This window comes from Pipistrellus hanaki (assembly GCF_964339955.1).
Source record: "Pipistrellus hanaki genome assembly, chromosome: 9".
In the NCBI taxonomy this organism is placed as follows: Eukaryota; Metazoa; Chordata; class Mammalia; order Chiroptera; family Vespertilionidae; genus Pipistrellus; species Pipistrellus hanaki.
Window position 1 is genome coordinate 35,506,346 of NC_140511.1, and position 24,865 is coordinate 35,531,210.

The 24,865-nt window shown below is 35.3% G+C and overlaps 1 protein-coding gene across 2 annotated transcripts; it reads right to left on the bottom strand.

The window, feature by feature from the left end:
* Positions 1 to 895: 895 nt before the first annotated feature.
* PCF11 (PCF11 cleavage and polyadenylation factor subunit) lies at positions 896 to 24,865 on the bottom strand. 2 transcript variants are annotated; one of them, XM_084895240.1, is made up of 16 exons: positions 24,351 to 24,865; positions 20,508 to 20,633; positions 18,208 to 18,396; positions 17,660 to 17,854; positions 15,740 to 16,857; positions 14,675 to 14,855; positions 14,481 to 14,571; positions 12,000 to 13,558; positions 9,258 to 9,357; positions 6,704 to 6,823; positions 6,108 to 6,213; positions 4,325 to 4,508; positions 3,006 to 3,161; positions 2,576 to 2,668; positions 2,041 to 2,076; positions 896 to 1,422 (listed from the first exon to the last, which is right to left on the bottom strand). In XM_084895240.1, exons 1-16 carry the CDS (start codon positions 24,540 to 24,542, stop codon positions 1,207 to 1,209), a joined length of 4,662 nt encoding a protein of 1,553 aa, XP_084751366.1. In that variant the 5' UTR covers positions 24,543 to 24,865; the 3' UTR covers positions 896 to 1,206. The 2 variants fall into 2 exon arrangements, with proteins under 2 accessions (XP_084751366.1, XP_084751365.1); XM_084895239.1 differs by having other exon boundaries at positions 14,088 to 14,571.

Consider the following 24,865-nt stretch of genomic DNA (forward strand, 5'->3'; position numbering starts at 1 on the left):
ACTATAGAAATAGTTTGCACTAAAATGAAGCAAAGCCTGCTTTATGTTCTTGTTCTTTCTAAGGTGATTCAATTTCACCTATAAATTGGGGGATACCATCTATCATACAAGATTTTCTTTAAGTCCTAGAGAATATATGTAAAATGTTTATCAATGCCTACCACATAGTAAATGCTCAACAAACTATAAATTTCCTTAGTTTTATATGCCTATCTCCTCCAATAGAAGGCTCATAAGTGCCACTTGGTTTTAAAGCTGAAGAAAATAGTCACAAGCTAAAGCCATTCAAGAAATAAAGAGACACAAACCAAGTTTCTTCATCATCCTATTTATTACATGTATGAATATTAACATCTCATGGTATCCATCTAATTCAGTCAAAACCAACAAATGAAAAAGGTTAACCATGTTTCAAATGAACATTCTTACAGACTCCCCTGTAACTTAAAATAGAAATATGTTCACTGCATAAAATTGTGACAAATTTGAAAAATGTCATTAAAAAAAAAAAGTCACCTTTAGTACTTAAATATATTCGTTAATTGTTTGATGGCATCAATGTCCAAGTTAAAGAAGAAAAGTTGCTTCGTTACTTTTCAAAAATGGACATCTGAATGGTTCTCTATAGCTAGAGATATATATATACTTATATATATATGCATAAATGTCCTATTTCTAAAATTTTTTCAAATCTGGCTTTTCTATTTGAGAAAAATCCTGCAGCACTCTCTCACAACCCCCCTTTGAAGGATAAAACTTAGACTGCTTTAATCATAAGAACTACCAGAAAAAAAATCTTATGTTGAAGTTGCTGTTTAATTCCATTTTCACCCAATAAAAAGTACAGAAACATTGTCTTTATTTGATGGTGTGCATAAATATTACACTCCATAGGTAGCAAAAATATTTTTTTATTTATAATTTACAGTTTCACAAGTGAAAATCGTACATTTTTACATATACAATTTCATTTTGTTAAATTTGCACACATCTACAGAACTTTCACACAACAAGCACCTGAAACTGTGCAGGCAGTAGGATATGCAAATACTAAAATGTATTTATTAACCAAGTGATAGCTGAAGGCCCTGCCTCAGCTAGACAATTTATATAGATAGGTCTATATATACATAAAAAAAATTCTTCACCTTCTAGATCCAAACAGCAGCTTTTTTAAAAAAGAAAAACATACCTTTCTCATTTTATTTAAACTGACTCAACTGTATCATTTTCTGTTTTAATTTCAATGGGTGTTGCTATGTTCTCCTCTGTACAAGCTGGTGGGGTATCAATTTGTTCTTCCTTAACTTTGGGACTTTCACAGGGTTCCTGCAATTCATTTTTGACAATGTTCAACATAATGTTCAAAGGGTTTTCAACTGGTGTCTTGCTGGGAGATGGCGTACAATCAAATGAAGATGTCTACAAAATAAAAAACCTCATATAAGTACTGATTTCACTTCAAAAGTATATTAAATTAGTTTTATAGGACACTTATATGGGCAAAGAAACATACATATATCACATGCAACTAAAATATCTGCTTCCCCACAAAACAAGACTACTAAAAAGCCTAATCTTTTGATGGCCTACATATATCTACAAAACTGCCTCTCTGAACCCATGAAATATTTGAAAGGCAGTATGTTTTGTTCTATTGTTTGGATTTAAAAAGTGGTCACTATAAAAAAATGTTTGAATTTCTAAGGGAAACACATTGATATATTTTTCAGATTCCATGTGTGACCATTTAAAAAGTATTCCTATATTATATGGCTGAGTGAAGTATGTAAGAAAAAAGCTGTACATGCTACCCATAATTCTAGAAACCGATTCCCATCATAATCCTTCAAATCTTCCAGTTTTCCTCGAATTTCTAACTAGTGCTCTAGTAAAATCATCATGATTGAAGTGAATGGAATGCAAGGAATAAAGGAATTTAAATCAGATTCTAACAACAATATAAGATTAAAATAACTAATTCTCTATGTAAAAATAACTATTAATGTAAATTGAGAACAGTAACCAAAAAGAACTTACATTTTGGTAATCTTCATAACATGATGGATGATAAATCTAAAGCAAAAAGAAAAGTAAGTAGATATTCACATGTATATTCATTTCTAATGGCTATTCTAATGAGATTTCCTTTTCTAATTTAAACCAGAAGATAACTGTTTGGAAAATCAACTGTTTACTAAAGTGGATTAAAAATTTTTCATTCTGATTTCTCTTTAAAGTTGGCTTTCTGCATTTAAGTAGATAACATGCTACTTTCAAGGCAGTAACAGCTTTAATGAAATAGAAATTTAAGATACGAAGTGTGGTTAGACAGAAAGACTAGATTCAGAAGACCCAATCCTAGGTTTATCATTAACTAGTTTTGCAACTTCTTATATAAATGAGTTTAAAACCAGGTGACTGCTAAGATCCCTTCCAACTCAAATATTGACTAAATTCCAATACCTCCAAAATATCTTTTTTTATTAAAAACAAAAACGATTCTCTTTCAAAGTAGTGAGCTACCTTTACAAAAAACAAATTTTAAAGCTTCCTATAAATAGCTGAAAATTACCTTTCCATCCACTCTAATGGCATTCTTTAAATGCCACTCCTCCTCCTCTTCATCCCAGTATTGTTCAAATTGTTCTTGACAGATTTCACAACTCTAAAATGGAGTAATATAAAATGAAATGTACTAACAGAACACATTAAGTAAAAATATATAAACATTAAGTGGAAGAAGGATTTGAGTTTTCTTAAAATTTAAACAACGTTTGATATATAATACAGATACAAAGTAATAAATTGCACTGCTATTGGTCACTAATAGATATTATGTAAAGAACTACAGTGGTTATAAAACCCCAAGTCAAATCACAGAGTACAACTGAAGAGTAAAGCTTACACAAAACCTTAGTATCACTGAAAGAGGGATATAAATAAATGTTTATTTTAAGTGAGCGAAATGACCAGAGATAGAAAATTTAACATTCTTTTCTTACCTCCACTGCTCCAGCTGGCCCTGCAGGTACACTTTGGAACTCCTTTTCTTTAGCAGCTTCCTGAGTTTTGAGCACAACTTCTTCATGCACCTTTTCAAAAAACTGGCTCTTTGCACGTTCTTCCAAATCAGCTATTTCCTCAAATTCTATCCAATCCTTAAAAGGGGTTGATTTAAAAGAAGAGTATTTTCATTTGTTCCTAAACTTTTACTGCATATCTTCATTATAATGCCACTTAAAAGTATGGGTACCTTCTTCTTCTATAATATTATTTAAAATTATGTGTTCTCTTTCAACATTTGTTTTAAAAAGAGTCAAAATAAATAATAAAATTACATCCTCTCTTTGAGCCCCATAATTACTAGACAACATAAAGGCACTAATTACACTTAAGACCTTAATATTAATTTCCCACTGCCTCTAGACTTACAACTACTAAATTTAAACAAGATAAATTTTATGTACAATTAAAAAAAAAAATCAGTTATAGCAACTTGGAATTTTAGGCCTAGAAGAAATCTGTGTTCCACTCTAATTTCAACGAAAGACAATATACACTATTCAAATTTCTTTTATTTAAAAAACCTTTTATATTCTAGTGATCAAATATTATTCAAAACATTCACAAGTTAGATCCCAGCAATTATTTAAACCAAGCATGTCAAACTCTTAGCCCACGTGGCCCAAAACAAGTATTTTTGCGGTCCAGCCAATATAACTGTAAGAAATGTTATAATAAAAATTTTGTAACTTAATTTTTACAATATCCTGTTATACATAATTATTAATAATGAACTACAACATTCACTAATGACTGATTACTATAATCGTATTCCATTTATTTCCCTTACGTGCCGGTGCACCCTTTCTCTCTACTAGTACTAGCAGGGAATATTTTAGCAGCCAGTTGCCATGTCATTATCTTAGACTGACTTGTTTGGTGTGTGCAACAGGAAATATTTTGCTTTCTGAGAACAAGAAAAATAGATTTCTTTGCGTTATGCTTATTAATTTGTGCAATTCTTCAATGTCTGGTAAGTTAATGGCCAAGAAAAAATATTATTTTATTAAAATATTTTAATATTTTATGTTAACGATTACTCATTATTTCAGCCCTTTGTATTCAGCATGTCTCTATCGAAATAAACCTACATTTCTATGAAAATTAAAGCTTTTGTTTTTTTGCGGCCAACATAAACTTAAACCTTGTTTATTTGGCCCATGTTAGCCTTTGAGTTTGACATACTCGATTTAATTAATATACTTTTAGAATTATAGAATTTAAAGGCTGACAGTTCAGAAATATATAGATTACTTACTGTTAAACTGTAGTACCAACGTCTATGAGTGACTTTTCTGCTAACATCTTTTTCAGTTCTATTTTGCCGATAATGCCAGTCCAAGTGATCTGCATATACATCTGTCTGTGATGTTGTAAACCTCATTCCACAAGAGTAACACTGAATACCAGTGTACAGTCGATTTATAACACTATCATAACGCCTGTTTAAAAAACAAAGAATCTTTAGTTTTTAATGGAATTTAAAAAAAGACAATTACAAATATTTCCATTTTCTATTATTTTAATAATTCTATTATTTTAATAATGCTGATGCCATTATTATGTGACAAAATAATATTACTGACACTCTTCCCTTAACTTGGGTGAATATGTAACATAAAAACCATCGTATTATTGATAGACCTGGCCTAATTGCTTATTTATTTTTGGCTAAAAATGTGCTAACTAATAAAGCAATAATTGGCCTGTTCTTAGACTAGTGTCAGTATCAAGACGGACACAGCAAGCAGACATGGCAGAATAATTAAGAATTCACCTCTCCAGATTTTTTAAATTCTCAGTAACTCAACTGCCCCACCCTGGTCTAAAAGAATACTGGACGAGATACAGAAACACTAATTGTATGGGTTACTAAAAAGAAAAATTTATAAGACTAATGGGAAACTAAGAATAGCAATAATATTTTTTTAAAATTCTAGGTTCCCTACTTTAATTGAAATTGTATACAGAGCAAGTAAATCCACAAACAGGGCAGTTAGGAATGCCAAACAATTTTTTAGATAGCAGAATAAAACAAAGGACAGTATAGTAGTACTTTGTATACCAGCAAATAAAATAGTGTCATAATATTAATAGTGAATGATTTCATAAAAAATGGTTATATAACAAAAAGATTAGTAGAACAGTAAGAGAACTAGCTAAATCTTCACTTTCAGAGAGTCAAAAGGCTTCTAAAATAAATCAAGCAATGTGATCAATCACCCCTGAAACCTATAATTTTATTAACCAATGTCACTCCAATAAATTCAATAAAATTTCAATTAATTTTTTAGAAAACAATAAGAAAAATTAGGGTGGAGCAAAAGTAGGTTTAGAATTGTTTGAATGGAAATTAATACAATAATTCATTAAAAATAATACAAGTTTGTGTACTCACACAACTGTAAATCTGTATTTTTGCCCCACTATACATGCATGTATCTTGTAAGAAAGTAAGAGAAATGCTAGGAACTACAGAATTTAAATGGAAAATTATAAAAAGATTTTCACCAAAGGTTAAGAGAGGTTATCAGTAAAGTGGGAAGTGTAAGTCATTTTATTTTCTTGATTTGTATTTCCTAATTTCTCACAATGAATATTACTTATAAAGAAAAATTAGATTTTTAAAAATTTTCTGAAATACTAGAGTACAAAAATTTAATTCTCTTAGCCCCAAAAGCATAAGAATATCAATGAAGAAAAAATAATAAGAATAAAGATAAAACAGAAGATGAGTCATTATTAAATATCTAATATTTACACCACCTGTATTTGTTACACCAAACACAGGTATGACAAAATAGATTTTGGGGGGAAGCCTTGAGCCTAAATATTTGTGCAAACAAATTTTAAAAGGGGATTTAAAAATAGGCTTCCTTAAATTTATGTTGTGTATTTTACAACATTAAGAAGAAAAAAAGAAAACAGGCTTCCTAGATTTTAAAAGGAGCATATGAGGGGTAAAATTAATATCACTAATAATAATGTCCACTGTTAGTAAAGTGATTGCCCTTTTTATCTTAGAAAATTAGAATACATACTGTTTTAATTCTTCAATTGTAAAATTGGTAAGATCTGGAACATCTTGATCTTCATTTTGATCTTCCTCCTCTTCAGTGGGAGGCTGAGCAGCAACTTCATTTGTTTCTTCAATTAAAAAAATATACCAATTTCTCAATACCATTCTTCCACGTGTTTTTTATATAGGAATACTACAGTGTTGTAAGCAATAGAGAATCCTATATTGTCTATTCAGCACTTCTAAACTTATATTTATTTACTGGTCAAAATATTTATCACTTATTTTGACAAGTGATATTAGGTTTGACCTAATATCAATTAAAAGTCAATCTTTACAAAATTTTCCTTCAGCAATATTCAAATTATTTGTAAAAAACTACATTAACATTGAATAGTAAAAAGTCTGCACATTATCTATAGAAATGTTAAATGAAATAATGTTCACTAAATTTAAAAATAATTTTATTATAAACCAATTCTATTAGATTTCCAAAAAAATCAGAGTATACACTAAAAATTTAATCATTGTAAGTAAGAACTTTTATAACTTACATTATGTATCATACACCTGTATAACTTAATGGAGCTCTGTAGAGATGAAGCATGACATACTTACGTGTTGTAGATGAATCAGGCTGAGACAATTTCAGAATTCCTGTTTTTAGCAGTTTTGAAAATAATTCATTTACATCCACCTGACTGAGGTGATTATCAGGATATGCCTTAGGAAGGGCTCCTTTAAAAAAATAACAGTCTCAAAATGAAAGAAAAACTTAAATATAAATTATATTAAACATGAAAAGTTTTCTTGATTTCTTAAAGATGTCCTATCAACAATATATTTTATAAACTCTTGTTAAGGATGACTATAAATTAATTACATCAAAAGCTCCTAAAATAAATTTTACATTTAGGTAAGTAAATCATCACCTCTTAAAAATATACTCTAGGACAAATACTAAAAAACACAGATACTTTATACTCATACTCCATTCTAGGCAATGCAGCCCATCACTTCTAACCACTTCTACTTCCAACTATCTAAAATTTCTTATTCATCATCTTATAACTATACTGAGGGGTAAGGGGGAATACCCAAAGCCCAAGTGGAAGTACTTCTTAGCCTCCATCCCCATGACTACCTAGGGGAACTGATGCAGGAGGATGAACCATGTGGCTCCAAGTATACCTGCCACTCTGACCTTTACTGAATTATTGAACTTGCAAAGCAGTTCAAACTATTGCTAAATAGGTGTGAGGATTATCAAAACTTCAATAATTGAGATAAGAATTATCTCCTTAAGCTCACTAGTGAGGAATCAATTCAATTACATATTTTGTTAAGCAGTAATCTAATTATGATTCTTTCACTCAACTACAAAAGTATTATTTCTATGTATGTCACTGCATCTCACTACACATCTAGAAAATGTTATGGACCACTAAAAATTCCTTCTTGAGAAGAAATTCAATTTGCATCCACAATACACATAATCCCTGCTCTTAACCACTGCATATTCTTCCACTTAGCACAATCCCTTGGACACAGTAGACTTAAATGTCTGGATACATGAACGAATAAATAAATCAACCATGAGATCAATTACAATAGCATTTCACATATTACTTTAACACTTACCTTTCATTAGAATTATTTGTCTTAGTCCTAACTAGCTACTATTTATAGGTCTTCAGATGGTCAAGTTTAGTGATCAAAAACATGAACTATGAAAAACAAACAAAAAAAAACCCTGAACTATGGAACCAGACTGATGGGATTCTAACTAGAAATCCCACATTTTAGTTTTGTGACATGATCAAATTGCTTATCTGTACCTCAGTTTCCTTTACTTATAAAAGGGTAATAATAATTGTTCCTCGATTGTTATGAGGAGTAAATGAATTCATAATTTTAATGCACTAAGATGTTCAGAACTATATATAGTATTTGTTTGTTTTTGTTTTTAAATTTGGAGTTTTGCACACTAACCTCAATCCAACAAATCCTCTACCCAATAAGAAAAACTAAATTCTAAAGTAGGATGTACATAATTTAAGTTACAAAATACTTTTGCATTTATGATCTCATTATCTTATAAAAAAATTTTCAGGCAAATACTGACTTTTATCATATTCTGTCTAGAGAGGAAGAAAATGAAGCCCAGAGAGAATTTTTGCTAATATCCTGCCTATCTAGAAATAAAAGTGAAAATACTAAAGTTTTCTGACTTTAGATTCCAAATTCTTTCCTTAACTTTCATTACAATGACACCAAAAAACATTAACCTAATCAAACTAGAAATTAAAAACAAAAAGCTTTCAAATTAATTGAGTGAATTCCTTATGATGACACTGTTTAAGAACTAATGCATAAGCTAGAACTTGGCTAGGACTTCCCTAATTACTTCAGAAGATTTGGACAACTCCCTAACCTGGTAAACTGAATAGTACCATGTTAAAGCATGTTTCTGAAGATTCAGAAATAAAACAGCCTGGCTGGTGTTGCTCAGTAGTTAAGCATCAACCTATGAACCAGGAGGTAACAGTCATAGGCTCAATCCCCAGTAGGGAGCGTGCAGGTGGCAGCCAATCAATGATTCTCTCTCATTGATTTTTCTGATTTTTCTCTCTCCTTTCCTATCTGAAATCAATAAAAATATATTTTAAAAAACAATTTTCATTTTTAAAGCCCTTGTACCCAATATGTTATTATACCCATACGATATTGTTATGCTTCACCGCAGACTAACAAAGATGCTTATCAGTGTACTTGACTAAAGAAACTCAGTTTTTTTCTACTCTTTTAACATGTTGGGTATAATTAAAATTTGAATGCCCATAATCAACTTTATAAGGCAATATAATACCCCTAGTATTTACTTAAAGTTTATTGAATCATCACACATATACATAAAATATCAAATAATGAGATTTCTAAGGTTTGTCATTTATCACTTTAACATAAGTATCACATTGCTCCCCCACCTTCCAGCTTCAAATAGGTTTCATTCCTCCCTTTTTAAATGAGCTACTAGTCCTCGATAATCATCTCTAGTTGTAATAGGATTAATTTGAACACATCAACAATGTAAACAAACTCAGTAGCTATTCAACAAGACAATAATTATTTAAATGCCTTTTGAAAAACACAAAGGTCAGCAAGTACATACCTGAAGGATTTTGAACAAATGCTCCAGGATTTTGTGGATGAACAGGTAAAAATTGTTGTCCCTGGCCAAATGGTACTGGCTGAGCAACACCAGTCAGAACCTTTAAAAGAAACACTAGTTTTAAGAACATCTGTTCCATATTTTAAGCAAAATTTTAACATACTTATCACATAAAAATATTTACATACATCATAAAGCTTGGTTTCTATACTAATAAATATTTATGAGTATAACCTGACTGGGTCACTTCATTTCTAGGCTTTCTACAATAAAAGGAACAATAATACCTTCTCAAATCTGTTTCATAGAATTATAAAGAACTGAGAATGGATGTGAAGCTTCTTTGAAAAGTTGAAACCACCATGTAAACATCAGGTAATCAACAAGTAGCTGTGTGACCTTATATAAGTTACTTTACTGCTCCTGCTTTCTCTTATTTTAAAAATAGAAGAACTGACATCCAGAGATGTGATCTATACATAGTCATTAAGGATAGAGTTAGAAACAAAAATGAGACCAGAACACCTGACCTGATCACAGGTGTCAAAAGCCAGTTTTAATTAGCAATTGAACTTTTTTGTGATCATCTTGCTTGGCCTTAATACCTTGGGTTACAAAGTAGACTGCAAAAGACATCAAGAAAATGTTAAAAAAATGAAAAAGTCATGAAACTTTTGTGCAGGCATACAAATACTGTATTTGTAGTTCAAAATGAGGTAGGACTTCTACATGTTCCTGCCATGTAAATAATTAGACATTCATAAACCTTGTTCAGTATCCATGTGAACTTTCAGTGGTATGTATATGTAATAAAACCCAATTCAGTTTAATGTACCAAGCAAGACTCAGTCAAATCCCACTCCTAAATATCTGGCAATAACAGTTATCATTTCTTTTAAGAACATACAATAGAGTAAATCTGTGCAGAACAATTGTTTTTTCAAATTATTGGATAGCAGCCGAAACCGGTTTGGCTCAGTGGATAGAGCATCAGCCTGCGGGCTAAAAGATCCCAGGTTCGATTCCGGTCAAGGGCACGTGCCTTGGTTGCAGACACCTACCCAGTGGGAAGTGTGCAGGGGAGGCAGCTGATGGATGTTTCTCTCTCATAGATGTTTCTAACTTTCTATCCCTCTCCCTTCCTCTCTGTAAAAAAATCAATAAAATTTATTTTTTTAAAAATTATTGGATAGCAACAGGAGACTGTTTTCTATCAATAACTAGAGGCCTGGTGCATGAAATTCTTTCATGGTTATGTGTGTGTCCCTCAGCCTAGCCTGCACCCTCACCAATATGGGATCCCTTGAGGGATGTCTGACTGCCAATTTATGTCCGATCCCATATATTTTAAAAATAATGCCTTTAATGTGATTTTAAAAATCTTTTGGTTTTACATTTTCTTTCATGCAATGTTACTAATATAACATGATTTTGTCCTAGTGTCAGCAAGTGCAAAAGAATACCAACAAGTGATAAAATGAATACATTTGGGTGGGTGTTACAGGTTTGTTGTGTTGATATTAGTATCAAATATTTCTATTTGACTGGAACGTCTAGGAAGATGCTGCAAAGTAGGAGGAGAGGAAGAAAAATATTCATAGTATGTAAAAGCATGGACAATTTGATTTTCTTACTCAACTCAGACTAAGGAAGTTCTTAAAGAGCAATCTAAAAAACAAGATCTAGCCCAGCCAGTGTGGCTCAGTGGTTGAGTGTCTACCTAAGAACCAAGAGGTCACAGTTCAATTCCCGATCAGGGCATGTGCCCAGGTTGAGGGCTCAATCCTGATCCCCATTGTGGGATGTGCAAAAGGCAGTCAATCAATGATTCTCTCTCATCATTGATGTTTCTCCCTCTCTTGCCCTCTTCCTTACTCTCTGAAATCAATAAAAAATAAAACATAAGATCTCTGGTTAAAGCTTATCAAGGCTCACAGATCTACAATGTAGCAGAGATCTATTAAACACCCTCACAATTATATAATACTTTACTAGTTTTGTAACCTAAAGCCAACAAACAAACAAAAGCATTGTGGGGAAGCTATCCAGGTGTGAAGGCAACAAGTATAAGGGAAATATCTATACTTCACAGCATGATTTTGCTGTGAACCTACAAGTACTCTAAAAAGTCCACTTTAAAAAAAAAAAAAAAAAAGTGTGGCCCTAGCAGGTTTGGCTCAGTGGACAGAGCACCAAACTGCAAACTGAAAGGTCCCAGGTTCGATTCCGGTCAAGGGCACATGCCCGGGTTGTGGGTTTGATCACCAGTGGGGATTTCCAAGAGGCAGCCAATCAATGATTCTCTCTCATCATGGATGTTTCTAACTCTCTCTCCCCACTTCCCTCTTCCTTCCTCTCTGAAATCAATACAAATATATTGTTTAAAAAATAAAAAGTGTGAATGTGTGTGCACGCGTTGAGTGTGTGTGTGTGTGTGTGTGTGTGTGTGTGTATGAGAGAGAGAGAGAGAGAGAGAGAGAGAGAGAGAGAGAGAGAGAGAGAGAGAGAGAGAGAGATTTCTCTAGATACTGGAATAGCTAAAGTCAATTTTTGATTGAAATTGCAAATTTTAGACCTAAGAGACTCTTCCCAACTCCCTAGTATGTAGGGTTTTTGAAGTATATTAAAAACTTTCCAATCTATGAACTTGTCTCCTGAAGACCTTCCCCAAACCCTAAAAACATTAAAAATGGTTCATATCTCCACACAACATAATTTTAGAATACAACACAACAGACTTACCTGTTGAGATGCCTGAATGTTTCCTACTGTTATTGGAGCGGGTAAATTGCCAAAGTTTCCAAATTGAGAACTTTGAAGATTCTTTTCATCAAAATAGTGTCCAGAAGCTCTAAGAGGATTTGAGAAACTCTGGTTTCCAGGGCCATGTGGTCCATTAAAATTTGGTCCTTGAGGTGAATCAAATATTTGTTCATGTCTTTGGAATTGCAGTCCTTGGGATGGGGCATTAAAAGCATTGCCAGGCGGTTCATTATATGGGCCAGTCTGATTGAAAGAAACAGATTCAAGCCTTTGTGAAGGATGATTGTCAAATCGTGCACCTTGAAGACCAAGGGGAATATCAAACCTTGATGCTTGCTGGTGTTGTGGACCATCAAATCTTTGAGGAACACCATCAAATCTTGGCTGAACCTGCTGTCCAGGTGGTCCATCAAATCTCTGTGGGCCTGGTTGACCAGTTCTTTCAAATCTAGGACCCGGTTGACCATGTAATCCATCAAATCTTGGTAAGAGTGATGGCTGACCTGGCTGCCCATCAAACCTTAAAGCATGACAACCTTCAAATCTTGGACCGCCTTGACCCAGAGGCCCTTCAATTCTCAGTCCACCTCCTGGTACAGGACCCTCAAACCTCATTCCACCTCCTTGTTGGACTAAAGGCCCCTCAAACCTAATCCCAACCCCTGGTTGACCATGTGGACCCTCAAATCTAAGGTTCCCACCGAGTTGATTATGTTGTCCTTCAAACCTCAGACCAGCTACTGACTGACCATGGGGGCCCTCAAACCTCATTCCAACTCCCTGCTGTAGCAAAGGGCCCTCAAATCTGATCCCACCTGCTGGCTGACCATGAGGTCCATCAAACCTAATTGCAGCTCCTGATGGACCATGACCTCCCTCAAATCTAAGTCCACTTACAGGCTGACCTCGGGGATTATCAAATCTAAGTCCACCCACAGGCTGACCATGAGGTCCCTCAAACCTCAGACCTCCCACAGGTTGACCCCGATGTCCCTCAAACCTGAGCCCACCCACAGGCTGGCCGCCTGGTCCTTCAAATCGTAGACCACCTGCAGATCCCTCAAACCTCATACCAGGGGAACCTTCAAATCGAAAACCACCTCCGCCTGCTTGACCAATTGGCCCCTCAAACCGCAGAGGTGTCCCTACTGGTCCTGGAGGACCTTCAAATCTCAAAGGACACCCGCCTCCTAGCTGACCTTGTGGTCCTTCAAATCTCAAAGGGCCACCTCCCCCCATTTGTCCAGGTGACCCATCAAATCGAAGAGAACCTGGTGCAGGAGGTCCATCAATTCTAGGGCTTAATTTATTAGGTCCTTCAAAAATCATCTTGGTTGGGCCATCTCTTGTTACTGATGGCCTACTAGGTCCATCAAATAATGGTCTGTCTTCAGCTAACGCTGTTAGTCGCTGATTTGTATCGAGGCCGGCAAATCGTGATGCTGGGCTATCTACAAATGGTTTATCTGAATCTTCATATCTAGGTCGCTTAAGTGGAAAACGATCATTGAATGGTGACCTCTGCTCTTCTCGTACACCTTTTAAAAAGAAAATAAATTATTTTCCTTGAATCTGAATTTATATAAAATTATCTTCAAATCTTTCTACATTCGTGTACATGTTTATCCAAAAATATCCATAACTATCTCACTTCATTACAGGGGAGGGAAAAGACACCATTGAAACAGCCTTTGGTAAAATGATGCCCTCTAGAGTCAGACACACCTGGATTTAAAAAATCCCCATTCTATCAACTTACCATTTTTTTTTAAGTAAGTTATTTAACTTGTCTGGTCTTATTTCCTATCTGTGAAATGGGGATAATATATATTTCACTGGGTCGTTGTGAGGGTTAAATCAGATTACATATATAAAGAATCTAGTAAAATACCTGACATATAATAGATTTTATAAATATTGACTCTCTTCCCTTCCCTCTGAGGGAAAAACAAATTGAAACAAAAAAAAAGGTAGTCTGAACAGTCACAAAAAATCCATCCCCACTTAGCTGTTCATTTTCCCTTCACTGCTGTGATTCAATAGGCATAATCTGATTTAACTTTCTACCTTTAGCAGAGACTTGCTCGTCATGTCTTCTCCGGCCCTCATGGGGTGAAAGATTCTCAGCATAAGAACGACTCCCAGATATAGGAGAAAGACGTCTTGCTCTTTCACTAAATTGTTCTTTTCTGTCAAACTGTGCTCCACTATTCCTACTTGCATGTTTACTTTTGGATGGCTCACATTCTATTCCAGACAACAAGGCATCAGTCAAAGGGTAGTCAAAAATATCAGGATCTAAGAGATCAAGTCTTGGAAATGAATGCTGAACCTGTGTCCTTTTCAGTTTTGCTTTATGTTCATAGTAGGTTAATTCAGCATCAGATAAGAGAGGTTTCTTTTTTAATCCACCTTTATTTTCTTCTGAAGGACTATCGCGTACATTGCATCTATGTTTACCTTCTTGATACTGAAATAGCTGTCGAATTTGATGCACAACAACAAGGAACTCATCCTGTGTAATTTCACCAGATGCTAAACGTTCACTCGTCTGCATGGGATGATAAAAAGAAGTCAAGTATTTAAATATAAGAAGTACTTATAAAAATACTTAGACAAAAACAGTATTATATTACATATTACATGATAACTACCTTTTGAAGTAATTCTCTTTTGCTTGCAAGAGTTAACTCTTTAGGAATCTGAAGATTGGCATCTACACTTAATCGATGCTGTTGCTTTGGGGTTCGAGGTGACAAGATTCCTTTAGTGCTTGACCAGCTTTCCCTATGCCTTAGATGAGGAGATTTACTATGGTCATCACTTTGTTGTAAGCTGAAACCATAAAAGCAGTATGTTACTTCATAAAATTTAAATATTCAGGACCATATTTAATAATCCTTTTCAAAGCCTCTGGTTAAAATTATTATATGTAATCATAAAAGTTAATTAAAAGCACAAGATTGCCGAAACCGGTTTGGTTCAGTGGTAGAGCGTCGATCTGCGGACTGAAAGGTGCCAGGTTCGATTCCGGTCAAGGGCATGTACATTGGTTGCGGGCACATCCCCGGTAGGGGGTGTGCCAAGAGGCAGCTGGTAGATGTTTCTCTCATAGATGTTTCTAGCTTCTATCTCTCTCCCTTCCTTTCTGTAAAAAAATCAATAAAATATATTTAAAAAAATAAAATAAGCCGAGACCGGTTTGGCTCAATGGATAGAGTGTCGGCTTGGGGACTGAAGGGTCCCGGGTTCGATTCCGGTCAAGGGCATGTACCTTGGTTGCGGGCATATCCCCAGTAGGGGGTGTGCAAGAGGCAGCTGATCGATGACTCTCTCTCATCGATGTTTCTAGCTTTCTATCTCTCTCCCTTCCTCTCTGTACAAAATCAATAAAATATATTTTAAAATAAATAAATAAATAAATAAATAAATAAATAAATAAATAAAAAATAAAATAAAAGCACAAGATCTTAAGTCAGGAAAATCAGATAAATTCTAATTCTTGTCCTGTATGCAGCCTTAGAAAGATTAACCTAAACTTCATTTTCCTAATCTGTAAAATAGGAGTAATGATATTTAACCCATGATGTCGTAAGAATTAAATGAAAAAAATAAAGCAACAATTTCAGCACCCCATGAACATTATCCAACTTTTAAGTTAACACTGTACTTTAAAATGCACATATTATTTCACTTGATTTAAAATGTGAAGATCCTACCTTTTATTTTCTTCCCAACCAGATTTCCATCTTTTGTTAGACTTGGAACTTGACCAATTTTCTACGTTCTCCTTTGGTTCCGTGCCTGACTTTATAGAATGCTGACTTGTAGTTTCTTGCGGTCGTTCCTCTTCAGTCTTTTTTATTCGCCTTGGATCTCGAACATCCTGTTTAGTACTTCTCTTAGCATTTCTTTCTTCCCTGGAAGGTGGCATAAAGTCTTCCATATGTGACGGCTTACATCCAGATTGGCGAATCTTTCCAGCTTTGGCTGTCGAGGTTGGAGACATACTCCTTTGCCTTCGTTTGGGTGACCGCCTATCTCTTCTTTTAGGAGAATGTATAATTGGTGACCGAGACTTGGGTGATCTCGATCTTGATCGCTTTCTAGTACTTGATCTCCCTGGTTTTGTTCCCTGTTTTTCTGAGTCTTCCGTTATTACATCTTGTTTTTGAACAATGCCATTAACGATTTTATTTCGACTTCCAGCCAGTCTATGTTCAGATGATTTCATATGCTCATCTTTATCTTTTTTTTCTGAAGTTTTTCTCTTCTCTTTTGCGTCATCATCTTTGCTATCAGTCTTATCTGGAAGATGTTTTTTTAATCTTGGATCTCTCTTACTCAAGTCAGACATCCTTGGGCATTCAGATTCTTGATTTTTCAAGTCTTTTGTGTGAGAGAATTTGTTTTTCAAAGGTGATGGTGATTTAGATTTAGATTTAGATTTAGAATCTAACTGGTCAAGTTCTTTCTTGGTTATTTTTTCACCTGATTTACTTTTTTCTTGTTTGGATGAGTTTAGTTTTTCAGAAGGTATAGTTTTAGTTGTCTTAATATCAGATTGGTTTAATGTGTTCATTAGGAATTCTTTTCTGTGACTTTGATCTTTTCCATGAGAAGAATGCTGGCTCAACCTATTAAGACGGGGATCCCGGTTTGTTCCTTTCAAGTCCTGAATTTGTAAGGATGGACCTGGACGGCTTTTTTCAGGTTGCAAAGGAATCTGATGGGGAGTTTTAACTCCTATAGGAGGAATTTGTGAAACATGTAATTTGGATGGTGCAGATCCAGAACCTAAGTTGGATGTCTCCTGCTGAACACTAAGAGAAACTGCCTGAAATACAATACAAAGTAAAGGTTTATGTTAATACTGTAAAACATGCAAATTATCAAGAAATTGAAACCTAGAATATGCTTTATTCAATAAATACATTTACTCAATACTGTTTTATTCAATATATTTACTCAATACGGTTTTTACATTGAATACTTTTAAGTGGAGATTAAAGTGAAAAGAGAAAGTTCATATACCTATGTGGCCTGTTATTTCTTACTAGTCCTTTACTTGGGGTTTTATAATATAATCTCTAGGTAGAATGGAAAAAGTGGCACTAATAATAAACATACAAAACTGCCTTCCTGAACCTCCTCACTCTCAAACAAACTTAAGAGCCAAGTAAAATAACTTTAAAGTCATTCATGCATATGAGCATGTAATCTTCCTAGAGTCGTTAATTTTGTGGTGGCTTTTCTTTTATCTCCTATAAACCTGATGTCTGCTCATGAAGCACAAGCTCGTAAAAGATTCAAGACTCTGCAAAAACATTAACCACAACACACTGACCATACTGGGACTGATACTAAATCTACATGATTTAATTAACAAAACTAAGGTGTTATCTTCAAAGATAGGTATCCAATAGAAAAGTACTTGAGAAGAAAATGGTGTAGTTTATACTTGAGTTTCACAATATGGATATAAAAATTTGCTCTAACAAATACACCATAGTTTGTGAAATAAAAGTGGGAAAAGATACTATTAATAAAAATAACATGTTAAAAGAATTCAAACATAATTTACTTCTCTATCAGAAGACATTTTTGAAATATTTAAAATGTAGATTTCCTTTACTTACCAGTTGTGCTTTAGCTTGCTCTAGTTCAAGCTCCAGCTTTTTCTGCTGAAGTTCTAATAATTGTTTTTGTTTTGCAAGTAACTGCTGCCTTATTAGTTGTTCTTGAGTAAGATTCTTTTGTATATCAGGAACAATTGGAGGAGTGGAGATGCTAGGGGAACTGACCACTGTGCCAGGTGTTGAAGGCTCTTCAGGCTATAAGAGAAAATTATTTGTTAAAAAACTACGTATCACAGCTAAAAAGGAAGCTAAGAGGGAACTGAAAATTATGAGTTTATCTCTTAATAAATACCATCCATAATTTTAAATGGCCAATCATGTTTAAAAACACAAAGAAAACTTTTCAGGAATTTAAAATCAAAGTAAGTACATTATGTAATACCTAAACAATATATGATTAAATGTACTGTGAACCTGAAGAGGAAAAAAAAAATTTAACTGTTTCAAGCACAGGTTATTTTTGATATTTCTTTCTGGCAACCAATTTTAGAAAAGTCAAAATTTGATAGTTAAAAATATTAGCCACACACCATTCTTGTAAAACTTACCGATTTATTTAAAAATTTAGGATTCACATGGATGCTAGATGTATTCACATTGGGGGGTAGAGGTTTAATAGGCCAAGCAGGATCTAACGAATTGACTCTGACATCCAGGGCATAAAGTTTCTTCAATGGGAATATCTCATCCCATGTGGAACGTAATTTAAATAAACTTTTTCTAGTATTTTCATCCACCTAGAACAACAGAACAATTCTGTGGCTTGTTAAGTCACTATAGAATGTTTTAAATATTAAGTATAAAGCTATTATCAGTCTCTTCTTCACATATAGCATTCATACTGCTCATTCATATATATACAACAGCAAGAATTTATTCAAGATATAATTTACAAATGTTAAAGAAATTCTCAAAAAAAATCAGAAAAATTAAATTTGTTATCAACTAGCCTTCATGAAAGCAAACCACTAGGCAAGTCTTTCTCCTTTTAAAAATATAATTCTACAGGAAGTTTGACTTTGACATTACTAAGACAAAGAAATACTATGTGCAGATAGAGCCCACAGATGCTCATATGCTACAAAAAAACCTCAAAAGTCCCTTATGGCCAGAATGCAGATGTGGAAAAAAAAACTTATAAATGGGCTTTCTTGCACTTACTTGCTTGTAGCCACATAAAAAAGGCTTATTGGAAAAAAAAAAAAAAAAAGTGCAAAATGTTTCCAAATTTTAGGTCTTGAAATAGCATTTCTAATGTTATTCTTACTCTGGACAAAACATAAGACCATAAAATTAGGAAGCAGTTTACCTGATGGCTTAAATTTCTTAAATTATTTACATGGTAATATAAAGTTAAAATTCAGAAAAAAAAGACAACTATCTCACTAACCAATCTTCTACAATACAATATGGTTTGATACCTCAGAATAAACTATTTGTGGTGTGGAAGGCACCTTAATAAAATTCAAAATCTTACCTACTGATGAGCTTTAGTTTTATAACTTAACTGCTCATGCTTATGATGGGCATAACTATTTTTTAAATTAGCCATCAGAGAAACCTTGTATTTAGGAAAACTGAATTAGCTATTTAACTTTAGGATAATTAAGTCTTGGCTATCTATATTCAAGTCTTCAGATAATAATTATATTTACTACAAAGTCATTTTCATCAACTATAAGATCTTAAGGCCCAGTTAGATTCAGTAAAGGTATTCTATCAAACACCCAAATGAATTTGAACATATTAAAACTAAAGCCAAGTTGGTTTAGCTCCCTAACTTCTACAATGCCAAGTTAACTTCTCCTTAAGGCCACAGGCTCAAGCAAGCAATATTTAGCTAAGGTCTACAATTACTATTAACGAGCTCTTAACACAATCTGAAATATGGCTTTCCAAATTTCTTCTGCATGTACTTACTTAGCAGTATTTCTTTTATCTAGAAATTTAAAGGGAAAAAATTGCTCAAGTAGCAACTACATTTTCTTTCTAACAAAATCTGATACTGAATAGTTCTTTCAAAATAATCCCAATTCTCCTAGTATAACAACTTTTAAGTTTTCTCCAAACACAAGTACTTCTAAATATAAGAACTACCAACTTTTTGTTAGGAAACAATCTCTAAACCTAATTATCTCATAAATGCCCTTTTACTAAATTTGAAAGATAAAAGCCTAACAGGAAGATAATTACTATAGCAAATCTCTTTGCCTCCTCAACATAGTAACAATGTTATTGAAGGAATGTACTATCTTTAGGTCTAGAACAAACCAATCTTTCTGCTGAACACTAAGAGGTTAAAAAGTATTTCCAATATAACCTAAGGCAATTAATGGGTCCCTATTCACACATACCTCAAACATTCATATAAAACATACTTGAATAACAAGAGGAAACAAAACAAAATCACAAGTTTCAGGAATCAATAGTATGTTGAGACACACTTGTAGATTACTTTTTTTTTCCAGATAGGAATAGCCAACAACCTAACACCAGAAATGTAAACAATGAAATTTGAAATGCTCTTGATAGCTTCATATTTTTTTGGCAATCTAAAATCAAAGTCATCTAGGGGAGAAAATAGGGTACACATCTGTAATTCCCTCAGCAAAAATAAATTTAAATATAAAAATAAAAGCAAAGTCATCTAATCTTGAATGGGTATTGTAAAACTCCTAGAATTTGAGTTAAAAATCTAACATAAAACACTACCTTTAGCATGGTACTTGGTAAATGTCCAAGAGAATAAACATTTCACCACCCAAGAAAACCCAACACAAAGGCAAGTATTTATTTAATCAGGAACAGTTTTTTTAAAAAATTCAAATGTTTCTAAATGCATATATACCTTTTCAAACACACAAATAAATGTTGCAACTAGATTTTTAGTAAAGGCAGTGAGATACTCTCGTCCAACGTTTTTCACGATAGAATCCATAAGGTACATTACAGGAAGCTTCTCTGAGGAAGGAGCCTGAATAAAAAGAAACTGATAAGTTTAGTATAATGAATTGCCACCAAATACTTTTAAAAGTGAATTTTTAAACATACAATACAGACCTCTATTTTTGTTGATAATTTAAAATTAACGTTTATGAAACATTTGTGGTCAATCAAGTAGTCATTTCTTACAGTGATCTTTAACTGAGCATACAAAACAAGCTCAAAATCACCATTAAGAAAACCTTAATCTTTAGTATACTCATTTAATGCTCAATAAAATTTCAGGTTCATATGATAAAGACCTGGTTTAAGTGACCAAAAAGTAGGGGAGAGATATTTTCTGCAAACCAAGTATAATGTGACCTACATTAAATTATAATGGTGTACCTAGACTCAATGAAGTTTTCAAGCTTCTTGCAGAAACACTAATTTCCATAAGTATATTTTATGTTAAAAGTCTATGAAGCTTTTGTTACCTGTAAAATCATTATGATTATTTCTCTATAATCCAATGTACAAAGAAATCAAGTATACTTCATATATGAAGTTAATGGCAAAAAAAAAAAACCCAAAAAAACTTTTAAACTTGCAGGAAGGTGCAAGTTACTGATACAAGAAAAACTGGATGGAGCGGCCGCTGAGTCATGTAAATCAGGTTGAACTTGACTCTGGAAACCAGGATTTGTCCTGAAGATTTTCTTCACAGCATGGACTCTCCGTCGAAATTATTTTTCCTCTGACATGCACAAACCAGAGGTTCTAAATTTGTGCAGAGCCAGTGTGGTGATGCGGATACAGGTGGCCCTTTCCAAAGCAAACAAATGTTGCCCCAGTTCAACTGGAATGTCTACCCATCACTGGCTTTTAGAAGGCACAGCAAGTTTCCAGAAAGCATCAGCAGGTTCACAGACTTGCCGAGGAGCATTAAGACACACCATATAAACTAAGTGTTAAATCCGACTCCACAGGAGCAACCATGATTTAAAAAAAAAATTATCCCCATTTACCCATCCCACGTGTATAGGAATCTTAACCCTGAACAACACTTACCCATAGCTACCTGTAGCTAGGGTAGGCTCACAGTTCTGCAGTACACAATTCCACCATATTTCACAAAACCAATTGCCCATATAAGTGTGTAGAAGTGCTCTTGCTTCCGATAACCTTTACTACAACCAAAGTTGACTAAGGAAACCTTTGAATAACCTTGTATGAAAAATTTCTTTTCCGGTACTTCTAATAAAAGGGTTCAAAAGGCCACTGCATGTGGGTAAATTAAGAATCAACATGTCAAATGCTTTATTGCTGTGTCTTTATCTTACCATGTCATGTTTTATACCATTTTAGTCATTGTGATCCTTATGAAAACAATAGGCTCTCTATAAAACCAAAATCTGTTCAGTAGGCTAATTTTTTATTGTACAAGTGAATCCTATATGTAATATTTTTTTGCTGTCTCATTGGAGGAGTCAAATTTAGTGTGAACCCTTAAGTTTAGCAATGCTGAGATGCTAGAAAATAAGGACACAAACATCCACCTCCAGAAACACAAAACCAAGCCATTTTGCTACCAAATGACAGAAAATCCCTCCCCTCACCCTCAACCCCACCCCGTTTAAGGTTATTTCCCCAAAGTGACTTTTACATCTTTTCCTCCATCTGGCTTTACAAAAATAATCAGGAAACGTGTGCCAAAAAAATTTTAGCTGGCTTTTATCAGCAAATAGCCCATCTATTTTCACCACTCTGTGTAGCCATACACAAATACAAGTTTTAATGGGACCCTATATTCAGCATTTACTTTTCACTTCTCGAAGATCTTCAGGATTCATAAAACCCAGCAAAGAAACTTGAGTGACAACTTGAGCTACTACATATTAGGCTCTGAGGAATATTAGTAATCCCCCCAAATATTAGGTATTTAGACTTAAAAAATGTTATTTTTAAAAAATGCAAGTGGTTTCATTTTTTAAAAAAGGTATTCAATGTCAAGTTAAGCCTTCAACAAGGCAAAAATTAAGTTTTCATGTCCAACATGTTTGTGGTATCAACAAAAAGGACGTTGAGTATGAGGAATACTTCCTTTTTAAATCTCATACTTTAAAAAAAGAACAATAGCTGTTTGACACCAACATTCACAGGAAAAGGAGAATGAAGGCTTCTATTTTAAGCTGTCAGACTGAGCATGACAAACTTGTTGGGCCCTTTAAAAAAAAAAAAAAAAAACCCTCACTTTTAATCCTTTTTAAATTAAGGTATTGAAAGGACCACCTGAAACCGTGTATCTTGTGAATGGATTTACCCAAGAGTGGATGGAACCTAAAGAATGAACCCAAGTCACTTAAAGACTTTTGTTTAAAACACACAACCACGTAGATAAAAATAAGTCTTGGAAGCAGATTCTACACCTTACAAAGGTAAATAAAAAAGACAAATACATATTTTATATGTTTTATTCACAAATTTTATAATACCAATCACACATTTCAAAACCATTTATTAGTCAGACCACTCAGTTTTACACTAGACAGAAACCGCCTCTAAACAATATATTTGGTGGTTGTTGTTAAAGTGGCCTTTTAAAAGGGGTTCACTCTGCTAAGAGGAGGCTCATCCTGATCATTTCAATGACTAACAACTAGAGAGAAAAAAAAACTAAACCATAAGTACAAGCTTGAAGAACTTAAAACGTAGTGCTGGGAGACTATTAGAACTCATTATGATAACCAAGTTGAACAGTAACTTTACTTAAGTGACATCACTCCCACATGAATGCACAGAAGAGGAGGACTACAGGGAAATAAAGGGTGGCAGAGGACCACTTCTGTCCAGGGGTGAAGAAAAAAAGCACGTCTCCCCTATCAGGGAAGGGAGGGGAAAAAAAGAGAAAAGGAAGAGGAGGGACTGAACTTTAAAAAAAAAAACAAAAAAAAACTACAAGTACTTGTTACCCAATGGGCCAGTTCTCCACCTACAGGTTGGATCAAACCTCCTTCCCCCTCCTCCCCCAACCCATACCCCACCCTCAACCCCGATTTCCCACTTGGGGGGACAAATAAAGCACTCCGAGAGGAGAATGAAAGTTCTATCTAGCCGCCCCCACCCCAAAACGGGGCTGACGGGTGTGAGCAGCTGCCTGGCTGGCTGGCAGGGAATGGATTCTTCTCTCTTCCCTTTTGCATCATGTGCTTTGCAGGCGCCATGTTGGGCTCCTAACAAGCGGCTGCTCCACTCGGGGCCAATGCCCTATGCCCACCCCCCGACAGCTCGCTCCCAGGTCCCCCTTCACCTCCTTCCAACCCACACAGCACAGGTTACCCAAAAGGGTTCTGGGGGGCGGGGGGGGGGGAGGAAAGCGGGGGAGGAGAACCACTCCCCACCTTCCCAGGGGCTCAAAATGCTTTTCACTCGTAACTTCCCCGCACCCACAAACTGCCTCCAAGTCTCCCCCCTCCCCAAAGGGCTCTGGTCAAAAAGCGTGTGTCGGGCTCTGCGCTGCGGTGGCCTAGATAGGGAGCTGGCAAGCGGAAGTGGGACTCCACCCTTCGCCCGCCCCGCTCCCTCCCCGCCGGAGAGGCCCACGCTCGAAGCCTGGGCCCGAGACCGAGCCAGAGTCGGAGGGGGGAGGAGGAGAGGGGGGTTGGAGAGGAACGCTGTCCCCCTTTGGATGGAAGCGAGACCTGGGATGAGGCTGACACTAAAATCAGGGAGTATTAGAAGAATAGGAGGCTGCGGGGTGTATAAAAACCTTGGCGGTTTGGGCCTCGATGAGAGAGACGATCTCCTTGGCGAAGGGCAGGTTCTCCTCGGCTAGAATGGTCAGCATATTGATGTGCGGTTTGCTATTGAAGGTCAGGTCTTCGAGGGATGACTGATAATCCCGACAGGCGTCCTCCCGGGCCCCCGCGGTACCGGCCTCGGCCGGCGTCGGCTCTGACATTGCGCCGCGGCCCCCCTCCGAGGTCCGCCGCCGCCGAAGCTGAAGCCGCTCTCGGACACCCCGCCTCCCTTTCCGACTGCGCTTCCTCTCCCCGGAGCTCTCTCGCGGCTCCGGCCTCACCACATGCTGACCGCGGAGGGGGGTTGGGGGACGACACGGGGGGGACCTCGGGTACGCAACGCCGCCCTCTCACGCGTGATCTCTCCGTCCGCTTCCAGCCGCCTCAGGAGCCCCTTTCTCCACAGGCACAAAATGGCGCCGGCGCTGGCGGCTCCAGCTCCGAAAATGTCTGTGTTCCCAACCGCTGCGTCGTGCGAAATGAG

Bases quoted from the DNA above. Each gene is read 5' to 3' on its own strand.
- PCF11 (XM_084895239.1), bottom strand. From the start codon at position 24,542: ATGTCAGAGCCGACGCCGGCCGAGGCCGGTACCGCGGGGGCCCGGGAG. The intron at 17,855-18,207 runs GTAAGTTTTACA...TTTCTCTTATAG, and splicing joins CTAAATTTTTAAATAAATCG to CCTGAAGAGCCTTCAACACC. The intron at 14,572-14,674 runs GTAGTTATCATG...CATCCCATGCAG, and splicing joins AAAGAGAATTACTTCAAAAG to ACGAGTGAACGTTTAGCATC.